This window comes from Vulpes lagopus, chromosome 2 (assembly GCF_018345385.1).
Source record: "Vulpes lagopus strain Blue_001 chromosome 2, ASM1834538v1, whole genome shotgun sequence".
Classification (NCBI taxonomy): domain Eukaryota; kingdom Metazoa; phylum Chordata; class Mammalia; order Carnivora; family Canidae; genus Vulpes; species Vulpes lagopus.
Genome location: NC_054825.1, coordinates 93,208,246 through 93,221,783, shown reverse-complemented (window position 1 = coordinate 93,221,783; position 13,538 = coordinate 93,208,246). Strand labels below are relative to the sequence as shown.

Here is a 13,538-nt window from a genome sequence, read left to right as displayed (position 1 = left end):
GGGTGAATAGGATCCAGATTCCGAAAGTAGAGAAGGAGTCAAGTCAGTGGCCAATAAGCAGAGACACAGAGGAGATAAAAAGGAAGAGATGGTAAAAGTCAGCCAAAACACTGCAGGTTAAGAAAGGTCACCCACATAAAAGCTTTGAACTCTGTTCCTGGATCTACCCCGACTTAGCTGGTGGCCTTGTTCAACATCACAGTATTTTCTTGGTAGAAAGAAAGAAAGAAGAAAGGAAGGAGGGAGGGAAGGAAGAAGAAAGAAAGCAAAGAAGGAAGGGAGAGGAAAGAAAAGAAAGAAAAGGAAGAAAGAAAGAAAGAAAGAAAGAAAGAAAGAAAGAAAGAAAGAAAGAAAAGAAAGAAAAAAAGAAAGAAAGAAGGAAGGAAGGAAGGAAGGAAGGAAGGAAGGAAGGAAGGAAGAAAGAAAGAAAGAAAGAAAGAAAGAAAGAAAGAAAGAAAGAAAGAAAGAAAGAAAGAAAGAAAGGAAGGAAGGAAGGAAGGAAGGAAGGAAGGAAGGAAGGAAGGAAGGAAAGGGGGAAAGGAGGGAGGGGAGGGGGAAGGAGAAACAGAAAGGGGAAGGAAGACAGAGAAAGGAAAAAGCATCTTGCTTTATGTGCCTGACTCATTGGGATAGTTGAGAGTGGTTTTAGAAGTACAAAGAACAATACAAAGATGATGAGAGATTTACTCTTCTTTCTACCTTTTCACAGATATAGACCAGGTGATTAAAATCAAATGAAAAAACATTCAATGTGTTAAATGACATGATACAGATGTAATCAAATTAAAAAGTTTCATATTGCTCAAACCAGATAAGGGAGGGCTACTGATAAAGCTGTGAACTCCACAAAATATCTGTAATTATTCAGACGATTTCAATTCAATTAAAAATCGTATTTACTTAAGAACCACTTATAAGTGGAATGAGTTATTCTGAGTTAGTGCTCCAGACAGCTACACCTTACCTATTTAGCCCTGTGTTTTTATGGCTGCCATTTAAAAGAGAAATATACTAAAATATAGTATAAATTCCTATGCCTTCTCGTAGCTGATTTATGTTCTGTCTTCAAAAGTAAACCATAATTCATAGCTTCAGTTTTTCTTTTATTGTAAAAAACCCCAAAGACTCTCTGTTTTGTTTTATTTTAGAAGTCTCATATATCCTTTCTTTAATTTCTTTCTCTTCCTTTCTGTCAAACTGCCAGCAGTCATCACTCACTGCCACCCTTTTCCCTGTCCTGACATTTCCACTTTGCCACATATCCACAACTCACTGGGAATCAAGTTAAACTTGTTACAACAGTATCTAAAGTAGGAGTTAATACCTCTGAGAGAGCAGCTTTGCTATGAGTAAGGGGAGGATCTTCACTGTATTTGCTGTATAATATCTATTTTTGGCTGCCTAGATCATTTTTCCACACTCTTTCAGCTTCTCAATAAGTGAGAAAGGTCACTAAGCCAGGGAAGGGCTAAGCTCTAGACACAGATCTTGGCAACACAGCAGAGAGATGACAGGAAAGCATGGAGAAGAGATGAGAGAGAGAAGCATCAGGAAGACACTGAGCCTTCGACAGTTGGGATAGGATGAGCAGGGGCTGGGTGGGCAAACAAGGAAGGAGTCAGAAATCAGGTAAAATAGACCCACAGGCAGAACAAAACAAACAAACAACAACAACAACAACAACAAAAACAGGATAGGAGGCAACAGGATAAAGGCAAGGAAGACCATAACTGGCAGATCGTCCCTAGCAGTTTGGTGTCAAATGGACATCAGTTTGGGGAAGAGAGAGAGAGAGGAGAGACTGCTACCCAGTAAACTGAGGCCAAATCCCTGTGCAGCTTGTGTTCCAGGTGTAGGAGCTCAGGTGCCATCCTAGAGGCTATTGGTAGTTTTTAAACCAGGGGAGCAAATGCCAATTTATCATTGAGTTTCCAATTTATCATTGTACTGTCTATGTTGATGCAAAGATACCAACTGAGAAAGAACTGACAATACTCCTAACAATAAATGGCAAGGGCTTAAAGCCAGGCAGTAATATTAGTGATTTTTATTTTTTTTAAGATTTTATTTTTTCATGAAAGACACGAGAGAGGCAGAGACACAGACAGAGGGAGAAGCAGGCTCCATGCAGGGAGCCCAATGTGGGACTCCATCCCAGGACTCCGTGATCACACACACCCTGGGCCAAAGGCAGGTGCTCAACCATTGAGTCACCCAGGTGTTCCTATTAGTAGTGATTTTTAAATATTTAAAATATACATACTCAAAAGATGGTAAGGGACTAGATCTTAAAAGTTCTCATCACAAGGAAATAGAATATGTAACTGTGTATGGTGAGGGATATTAGCTAGACTTATCATGGTGATTGGCTTACAATATATACATACATCAAATCGTTACGTTGTATCCCTTAAACTTCTACAATGTGTCAATTATATCTCAATAGTAAGGGAGTGGAGGGGAAATATCTAGCAGAGCATACCTTATGAGATTCTTTATCAGCAACTTGTCATTTGGTTGAAATAATTAATTTGTTTCTTTTTAATAGCCTTTGTCAATTAACAGATGCCTGAGAGCAATTTATACCTATATTACTGGGCAGTAAAGTAAAATGCCACAGGTTGCCTTACACACATACACACACACACACACACACACACACACACAAACACATAACACTATAAGAATCGATAATTGAAAAAAACTGAAAAAAAAGGAGCTGGAAGAAAAAAGGCATTTAGAAACATTATGCAGAGAAGTACTTTCTGAAATAGTTATTTAAAAGTAAAGAGATGGATCCATTTGGTGTATACACAGCATACTCAATAAATAAATGCTTATTAAATAGAATAAAAAATCATATCGTTTCTCCCCACTCTATTCCCTTTAACAGTGAGTACTTCACGTAGCATCACACAAGATAACTAATGTTCAAATGCTCTCTATTTCTGATAGCAGCTCTACATAATTCATGGTAAACAACAAAAGTATAAAACCTATTATGGATAATTTTCTTTCATTTACTTTTAACAGCAGGTAAAATCAGCCACCATTGCAGAAAGCAATATCAGAAAAGAAGGAAAGCATAAAAATTGCTAATCATAAAAAAAAAACAAAAAGAAAGAAAATCATAAAGTTACATTGATGACTTTTTCTCTTGCCCTACCCCCCCCCCAATAGAATATTTGAAAGAGGGCTTAGAAACATACCAAATGTAAAAGCAAAATAAGAACTCAAAAAAGTGATATTATCTTACCCCTGAAATGGACTAACCAGGAGAAGGAAAATGTATAGCAAAGTGAAGCTTTAATGATACAATAACACTTTTTTACTGCTATGAAGTAGATTATAAAATGCTTCCTCTATTCACTGGAAAGTACTGGGGAAGCAGGGAGACAAGAAACTCAGATTTAAGGTGAATTTTAAATTGGATAGGGTGAGATGAGTAAACTTATTTTTCTTCCACGCTTAACAACAGCAATTGTAATAGTGCCTTCTTTCTTGTATTGAGTTGAAATGTTCTGTCCGACTTTCCAGGTCCTCTGCAATCTGAACCAGACAGCACGTACAAGCCCCTCACTGCCACCTCCTGCCCAGGCACAGGGCCGCTTTGCTCCTCACTGCTGCACTGCCGCTTGTGATGATCCTGTCCTGGTGGGTCATTCCTCTTAACTGAGCCTGCTCACTGACCAAGCATCGTCACAGGTGCGCTCAGCTCATGCACGCATTCATTCAGCAACTGTGCATTAAGCACCCAACTTGTGTGTATGTGTGTAAGCTGGGTGCATAGACGTGTGTGTGTGTGTGTGTGTGTGTATAATACACATATAACAAAGAACATTGTGATTTTTTTCTTTTTTAGAAGATTGTGATCTTGATGGTAAATTTATTCAGTCTGAAGTAGAACTACTCTGACAAAGGCTGAGTAGGAAAATAGCTACTTGTCCAAATGCCTGCTCCAGTTTCGGCCATAGTCAAAGAAAGCATTTTTCCAAATGTACTTTACTTACAAGTAATAAATGCTCATGAATTATGCTGCTGGACACAGCATGAGGCAGTCTTTCAGATCTGCCTTCACTATGTGAAGTGAATGATGAAAAAATATTTTGAATGGCATGTTTGTTTTTAAAAATGCATCAGAATGCTTTTATTGCCAACAGTGAAAAATCACAATAAAGATCTATGTTGGCCTCCAAATTCATCTCTTAAATTTACTGTGTGACTGACTGCTATTTCCTACTAAGGCAGTTACTGTTTCCATTTTCAGCCAAAGTACATAAAGAGTGCATAAATAGGTTAACTTTTTTTTTTTAAGATTTATTTATTGATGAGAGACACAGGGAGAGAGGCAGAGACACAGGCAGAGGGAGAAGCAGGCTCCATGCAGGGAGCCTGATGCAGGACTCGATCCCAGAAGTCCGGGATCATGATCTGAGCCAAAGGCAGACGCTCAACCGCTAAGCTACCCAAGTGTCCCAGGTTAATTTTAAATTACCTAAATTCTGTTGCCTGCTTGGAAAAGACAAGTGTTTACTTTGGAGTCTAATTTTAAAAAGGAATCTGTAAAAACAGAAGCTTAAAAAGATCTTTATGATTATTTAAATATTTATATGTATTTTATTTTTAATATATATTTTTTAATTTATTTATTGATGAGAGACACACAGAAAGAGAGAGAGGCAGAGACACAGGCAGAGGGAGAAGCAGACTCCATGTAGGGAGCCCGACATGGGACTCGATCTCGGGGCTCAAGGATTAGGCCCTGGGCTGAAGGCGGTGTTAAACTGCTGAGCCACTCGAGCTGCCCTGAACTGTATTTTAAATATCACTCCTCCAGTTGCAATCATTTATCACGTAATGTGTTTGAATAGAAGAAACGTACATTTTTCTTTCTCAAAGAAATTACTTTTAGTTACAGCATGCCTTTTACCAAATCTATTTGCAGTTAATTTCCTTTTAAATTAAGAATATTGATGTATACATTTTATTTTTTAATATAAAAATCTGGATATTAAATAATGACATATTGGATTAAACTAACGAATACTTGGAAGAATTATTTTTTTATATCAGATCCTGAAATGCTGAGAGGAAATTTCCTACTTGATTTCGGGTTTTTGTTCCCCTCACATGTGTTTTTACGATGTATGAAAAAAAAGCTCACCTGTTTTTTTTTTTTAAAGATTTTATTTATTTATTTGACAGAGAGAGAGAGAGAGAGATCGAGGGAACAAGCAAGGAGAGAGGCAGAGGCAGAGGCAGAGGGAGAAGCAGGCTTCCTGCCAAACCCAGATCCCAATGTAGGGCTCAATCCCAGGACCTTGGGATCATGACCTAAACCAAAGGCAGATGCATAACCCACTGAACCACCCAGGCGCCCCAATCTCACCTGTTTTTGATTGCAGGTCTCTTCTTGGTTCCTCTGGGGCCTCAATTGGCTGATCAGCCAGGAAAACTCGAGCTTGGTCTATAGCATTCAGGACAGAATACTCTTTCTCCTTTAACTCACGTCTCAGGGCCTTTGCAAAGAGAAGCAAAAGTTGAGTTTGTAACCTACTGTGTTCACCAAGTAATGAAACATCTTCAATTAGACTACTGACCATACTTGTCAAGGGAATGACTAATATACCCTTTAAGCAAAGTTTGAAGTGAAAATATAACTTTGACACATACAAATGATGAAACATGAATAAAAGCAAAGATGATAGGGCTTAAATATGCAAAACAAAAATCTTTAACGTGTTCATCTAAGGGAAACTGTTACAGTATATTTGAACTTACACAAAATGTAGTTTTAGGGTTATCACTACTGTCAGATTGCTAAAGTAAAATAGCCTGTTCAAAGATACCTTTGTCTTGTACGACTGACAAAAAAAATTACATCCAATGGTACAGAAGAAGGCAATTTCACAAGTAGTAATGAGATCCTAAGAAGTGTTTTACATTCTTTAGAATATATTAAGGAAAAAAACTAAGAGATGGAAACAAATTAAAGTACATGAAATCAAAACTAAACCAAAGAGAACACATAAAAGACAGTCTCCAATTATCTTCCAATACGTTCCATCTCTCATGCTGAGGCAATTATGATTTTTCCCTTGTGAGGTTTTTCATGCAAATTTATGATTCTCAGAACAGTCTGCCTTTAGTACTTTTGTTCTTTTAAGTGGGGTTAAACTTTCACCTCTGCTCCCATAAAATGTTTGGTGATTAAGACTCTAATTGACTAGAGTTTAAAAACAAAGCTCACTCACTGACAACTGTAAGGTAAGAGGAAATGAAGATTTCCTCATGTACTATTTGAATGCTGGAGCCAAATCAGAATTGTTGCTAATATTATTGTTATCCTCCTAAAATTATGTACATAAACACCTGCTAGGTCTAATATTTTGCTTCTAGTGCACTTCTCTGACAATGCATTATGAAAACTCTGTTTTTTGTTTTCTAAAATATTGTATTCTAGTACTATTTTAGAATCAATACAGTTTTTGCTTCTAAATACAACTGTTTTTTAAAAAATATTTTATTTATTTATTCATGAGACACACACACACACAGAGGCAGAGACACAAGCAGAGGGAGAAGCAGGCTCCATGCAGGGAACGAGACGTGGGACTCGATCCCAGGTCTCCAGAATCACACCCTGAGCTGAAGGCAGGTGCTAAACTACTGAGCCACCCAGGGATCCCACAACTGTTTTTTTAAGTAGCATTTAACATAACTATGTTGGGATGTCAGGATATTTGCAGGCTAAATCTTCATCTTCCATAATAAAGGGAAAAAAAATCTAAAAGACACCAGAACAATCATCTGATGTGAAAAACAGAGCTAAACACCAGAAAAACATCAGTAATCAGTTTATTTTTTAAAAGATTTTATTTATTTGAGAGAGAAAGAGAGCACACACAGGAGCAAGTGAAAGGGGGTAGGGGTAGAAGAGAAAGAAAATGGAGAGAATCTTAAGCAGCTCCCCACTGAGCATGGGCTCGATCCCATCACCCCTGAGATCATGACCTGAGTGGAAATCAAGTGTCGGACACTCAACAGACTGAGTCACCCAGGTGCCCCACCTATAATAAATTTAAAAGAGAACATTACTGGTGGGGAAGGGTAAAGGGAGATGAGTGACAGAACTTTGTTTTTTTGTGATAAGCACTATAAATATTATCTGACTTTTAAGCTACTTACAATTATTACCTTGACAAAAATTTTAAATTAAAAGAGTAATGTGAACAAGAGCAAAAAAGCACCATTCCCTAAAATCCATAGATACATTTATAGCATCTATATAACCAGACAATGAAGCAAGCACAGGCAGTAAATTCACACATCAGTTAGCACCTGTGAGCATCAAATGACTATGTGACAAAAACTTCACCATCTCTATTGAGAAATGCAGCTCGTGAAGAAGTCCCAAGGTGTGACATTCAAGACTATCTTCTGACATTTAAAGTTTCTGATATGTGGAGATATAAGAAACGTAAGAGAAATGGGGAAAATACATTTTTAAAAAGATTTTATTTATTTATTTTGGCAGAGAAAGAGAGCACAAGCAGGGGGAGGGGCAGAGGGAGAAGCAGACTCCCAACTGAGCACAGAGCCTCTTGTGGGGCTCCATCCCAGACCCTGGGATCATGATGTGAGCTAAAGACAGACAGATGCTTAACTGACTGAGCCACCCAGGTGCTCCAGCTGTGGGAAAAATACATTTTAATCTAGAAATATATATACACATACATTTTCAGGTCTTGAGCCTATTCTTTTTTTTAAGATTTTTAAAATTTATTTATTCATAAGAGACACAGAGAGAGAGAGACAGACAGACAGGTAGGCAGGCAGAGGGAGAAGTAGGCTCCATGCAGGGAGCCCGACGTAGGACTCAATCCCAGGTCTCCAGGATCACGCCCTGGGCTGAAGGTGGCGCTAAACCACTGAGCCACCTGGGCTGCCCGAGCCTATTTAAATTTAGATTATTGTGTTGTTACAGCAAGAAGCTCCAGATTACTGAAAATACTCCAATATTTACTTCCAAAACCACCTGGAAATATAAAATAATGATAGCAAAGAGCATGTTGCTTAAAAGACAGCAGTGAAAAACAGTGGATAAAGCAGCAGATTTATACAAAATTTAGTGATCCAGAGTATTTATTTCCTCCAAACCCAAATCTAACCAGTAAATATGGGAGAAGTAAAGATTCTTCAATTAATGTGCAAGAGCTATGCTAGATTTCTTCTTTTTGAAAGTGACGTCCCAGACATGAACCTATTTAATGCAAGTTGCTAAAAGGAAACTGAAGGAACCAGAAGAATACTTCCCCCATCTCATTGATCGGATAAGGATGCACAGGCACAAAAGGGAAACCAGGAAACACCAACCGGGTGATGATGGGGACGGAAATTAAAAACTGAGAGAAGACAGAACATAAAGGAATGTGACTCAGTGAACAGAGCACAGAAACAGTCCTGGCCCATACAATGATTATGGGGCCTATATTTCACAGAGGGTGAATCCTGATCTCACGGTGGAGAGAGAAGATCATATGATCCATACGATTTAGGTGTACAGTAGCGCCCACGTGGGAGTTCTGGATTATTATTAGTCCACAATACGTGCACTGGCTACGGATCTGGGAAGGGGAAACAGTACAGGAGAGATTTGCATTAAAACTATTTTTAGAAATTCAAACATCCAAATGGAAATATATATTTGCCTAAAGAAAGGATACTTGGGAAAACTAGTCAGTCAACTTCCTTGATGACTGGAACTGTGCCAATTTAACACAGATGCTCTCATGAAGGGAGATTTCACTGACTGGTTGTGGACTCTGCCTGGAAGGCAATTTCCCTAGATAATCTACATGGCATATTCCTCATCCCAAGAGGCCTTCTCTATGAGGCCCACCCAACCATGCTATTTAGTGTAGAATTCCACCTCTCCCACCCGTTACATTTCCCATCACCTTCTACTAGGCAAACTAGGTCTTTCGTTATTATGGTTATTGTTTATCATCTGTTTCCCACAGATAAAATATAAGTTCCACAAGGCCAAGGATACCTTCTGTTTTTTTGTTTGCTTTTTCTTTTTCACTGTGGTAAACAAGGCACCCACAGCAGTGCTTTGGGACCTAGTAGAGCTAGGGGCTCAGAAACGCTTCCTGGTGGAAGTGGTGTCTAAAGCAAGTGGTCTCATAGAGAGAGAAGAGTACTTCCAAAAGAAGAAACAAAGCACGAGCAGAAGAACAAGGGAATACGGTAGTGTGTGCACTTAGGAGATACAAAAGTGCTGAAGAGCCGGGCAGATAGCAGGTCACAAAAACCAGTGTATGAAGTCCTAATTAAGCATCTGAAGCAACCAATAACAGACAGTGGGAAACCACTAACTAGCCGGACAAGGCAGTAGGGAGCCATGACTGTCAAATTTACATTTCTGGTTTTTTTACAGTATCATTGTTGGGGCTCCCAGATGCATGAAAAACAAATCTTGATTCTGAGAATGCCCACAGGACTGGAGAATCCATTTTCTTTCCTAACATTAAACTTCAGCACTTTTTTAAAACAATCTCTTTGCATAGGGCGTTGGCAGGGGAATGTCTCATGTACTCCTTTGATATGCCAAGGGAGGGAAATAGAAGAGGCAAGTGTGGGCAGGTGGGAACCACGCCAAGCAAGCCCCACAAAAATGTGGGGCTCGAGGCCTATGTGCCAACTCACCACCCAAATATCTTAGGGAAGAGCATACATTTAATAACACCTGTTCATATATTTTGCAAATTTAATTTTATTATTCAATTTGTCCTATTTCAGTTACATTTAAATGCACATCAGAAATGGGTTTAACTTTCAACAGTATTATATATATATATATATATATATATATATATATATATATATATATAATCATTTCACTACCTTTTACCTCTCAATTAGACATAAAAGAAAGTCAGAATTTCCTAACCACCTGGTGAACATTAATGATAAGATAATTAGACTCCGACAGGGCTGTTTTGTATACAGAGCTACAAAGTGGCATTCAGCTGCAGGTTCTAAAATCACACGACATATATGGGGTGCCTTAAGTGAGTATAACATAATCTAATAGGAATTTTTCTATTTTAATGACTTTATATTTTCATTCAAAACAATTCTGTTCTCAGGCAATAATGAGTATTGGCAAAGAAGTGGAGAATTTGGGACCCTTATATACAGCTGGTAGAGTGATAATGGTGCAGCCACTTTGGAAAGCAATTTGGCGGTTTCTTAAAATGTTAAATATAAAATCACCATATAACCCAGCAATTCTACTTTTGGGTACATACCCAAGAGAAATGAAAGTATATGTCTATATAAAGACTTATATATGAATATTCATAGCAATATTATTCATAATCTGCAAAATGTGGACACAACCCAAACATTAACTGGTGAACAGATAAATAAAATGTGTATATCCATATAATGAAAATCTTATTCAGCAATAAAAATGAATGGATGAATCCATGATACAACACGGATGAACTTTGAAAATGTTATGCTAAGTGAAAGAAGCCAGACACAGAAGCCCATTACTGTGAAATGTCCAAAGAGGCTAAGTGTATAAAGACATGTGGTAGAAGAGTGGTTGCTTAGGGCTGGATGTTTGGGGGAAAAATGGTGGAGTGACAGCTCATGGATATGGGGTTTCCTTCTGGGATAATGCTCTAAATCTAGATAGTGATGATGGTTGAACAATTCTGTAAACATACTAACAACTGCTGAACTGGTCACTTGAATTTTATACTGTGTGAATAGTATCTCAATAAAGTTATTAAAATAATAATTGTTCTTTCTCCCAAAAAAGTTCTCTAGATAATCTGTTTATTTCTAACCTCTATCCCCACCAATCTGCAAAGAAGTAGCTCATTCTATATGTTCAGTATGTTCCCATCTCAGAGTTTCCAGAGCACTTTCTATTTCTCTAGCACAGCTCATCCTGATATATTGTGACCATGCATCTGTCCTCTCCATTATATTGTCAGTTCTTCTAGGATAAGGCTCACATCTTAATCATTCAAAATTCTCTTCAGTGTTTGCCTACACACATATAGAAAGTACTCAATAAATGCTTAGGGAATAAGGAATGAAACAAGGAATGCTTTCAGATTAAATACTAGGTAGGATTCCAAAATATGGTGAAACAAAATAAAACAAAGTCTCCCACATGTGATTAACCTAAATTGGATATCCTAAATTACTGGAGTGCAGTTAGCTCTGGATTATTTGAACTGTATACTTTGCAAATGTTTAGTAAATATTTTTTGAGACACAGTTATATTTTCCTATCATCTAATTGTCAGAAGTATTTTTTAAAAGATTTTATTTTTAGAAATCTCTACATCCTACATGGGGCTTAAATGTACAACCCAGAGATCAAGAGTCACAGGCTCCACTGACTGAGCCAGCCAGGCACCCCTTCCTATCTTCTAATTATCAGCTAGTAAATACTAAGCATTTTGCTTTATTATTGATTATCATTTAACTAATAGCAAAAGTCTTTTTTTCTCCCTAGATAAACAAGTAACAGATTTCAGTGAAAGGGGTTATGGGCTCACTCCATAATCCTGAGGTAACTGCATAGAACATAGTTTCAAAACTATTGTAGTCATTAGACTGAAGGCTGAATCTGTTATTACTATTGTGTATCAAATCCATTTGAAACATACTGGCTTAGGGGATCCCGGTGTGGCTCAGTGGTTTTAGCGCCTGCCTTTGGCCCAGGGCATGATCCTGGAGTCCCAGGATTGGGTCCCGCATCGGGCTCTCTAGTAGAGCTTGCTTCTCCCCCTGCCTATGCCTCTGCTTCTCTCTCTCTCTCTCTCTCTGTGTGTGTGTGTGTGTGTCTGATGAATAAATGGATAAAATATTAGAAAAGAAAAGAAAGAGAAGAGAAAGAAAAGAAAAAAAAGAGAAAAAAAGAAAAGAAAAGAAAAGAAAAGAACAAAAGAAAAGAAAAGAAAAAAGAAAAGGAAAACATACTGGCTTAGGGACCACCTGGGTAGCTCAGCAGTTGAGCATCTGCCTTCAGCTCAGGGCATGATCCTGGGGTCCAGGGATCGAGTCCTGCATTGGGCTCCCCTCACAGAGCCTGCTTCTCCCTCTGCCTATGTCTCTGCATCTCTGTGTCTCTCATGAATAATAATAATGATGATGATAAAAATAATAAAATAATGCATTGGCTTAGAACAATGACGATTTATTATTCAAGATTCTTTGGCTTGGCAATTTTATCAGCTCCTCTGCTGGTGCCACCAAAGGTTACTCCTACAGCTATAGTCATCTACCCTTTAACTAGGATTGCATATCCAACATGGGCTCATTCACGTGTCTAGAAATTATTATAGGCTCCTGGCTGGAATACCTCAGCAGTTTCCCTGCATATGGTCTCTAAATGCCCTGTAGGCTAGAATGGGCTCCTTAGAAGCCTGGTAATTAGTGTTTCCAAAGAGTAGAGTGAAAGCTACAAGATATCTTAAGACATAGGCTCTAGAACTTATCCAATAGAACTTTCTGCAATGATTAAAAATGTTTTAAAACCATGCTGTCTAGAATGGTAACCACTTGTTGCTTGCAACTATTTGGTACTTGGGGACACCTGGGTGGCCTTCGGCTCAGGATGTGATCCTGGGGTCCTGGGATTGAGTCCCACATCGGGCTCCCTGCATGGAGCCTGCTTCTCCCTCTGCCTATGTCTCTGCCACTCTTTCTCTGTGTCTCTCATGAATTAATAAATAAAATCTTTAAAAAAAAACTATTTGGTACTTGAAATATGACTAATTGAACTGAAGGACCAGATTTTAAATTTTATCTAATTGTAATTATTTTAATTCAAATATAAGTGGTCACATACAGCTAAGGGTTACCAACATGAGACAGTACAGCTCTGGAATCTGCACTTAGGCCACATTCTATTATTTAAAGCAAGTCACGAGGCTCAGCACAGATTCAAGAGAGTGTAGAAGTACAATGCGTTGCTTGGTGAGGAGAACAGCAATGATCCTCAGCATAGGGGCTGAGATCTAGAGAATCACGATTCATTATTTTAAGAATCAATCACAGGATAAAGAGGACAGAGAGGGCTGGGGGAGGCACAGGGACTGGTAATATTTTATATAAGTAGTCATGGAAGGCATCTCAAAGACAGTGGTGATATCTGGAGAGCTGAAGGAAGTGGGGAAGTCAGCCATGAGAATATCTGGCAAAAGAGAATTCCAGGCAGGGGAACAGCAAATACAAAAGTCCTGAGGGAAGTGCTTGCCTGGCTTAGCAGGCTGGCACTGTCAGAGCTGGGTAAACAAAGGATGAGGGTGGCTGCTTCTGTAAAAATGTTTCAAATCATGAATGTTAGAAGGAAATAAATCTTTGTAGCTGATAGGAAAGGCACCTAGTAACTACATCCTTCTTATATAGCAGACATCTAGCTACCTTACTGACTCAAGGCCTGGCCATTGACCTATGAAAGCCCTGTGTGACAACCTGAGCACAAAGCTTATGCATTTTCCATT

The 13,538-nt window shown here is 38.4% G+C and overlaps 1 protein-coding gene across 9 annotated transcripts in view; it reads right to left on the bottom strand.

Annotated features, from left to right (window-relative positions):
- UTRN (utrophin) overlaps positions 1–13,538 on the bottom strand; it is a 496,122-nt gene that overhangs the window by 102,145 nt on the left and 380,439 nt on the right. For all 9 annotated transcript variants that reach the window (XM_041741733.1, XM_041741729.1, XM_041741764.1 and 6 more), the window contains one exon: positions 5,390–5,519. In XM_041741733.1, the coding sequence (XP_041597667.1) occupies positions 5,390–5,519 (130 nt within the window). The remainder of the gene's footprint in view (positions 1–5,389; positions 5,520–13,538) is intronic.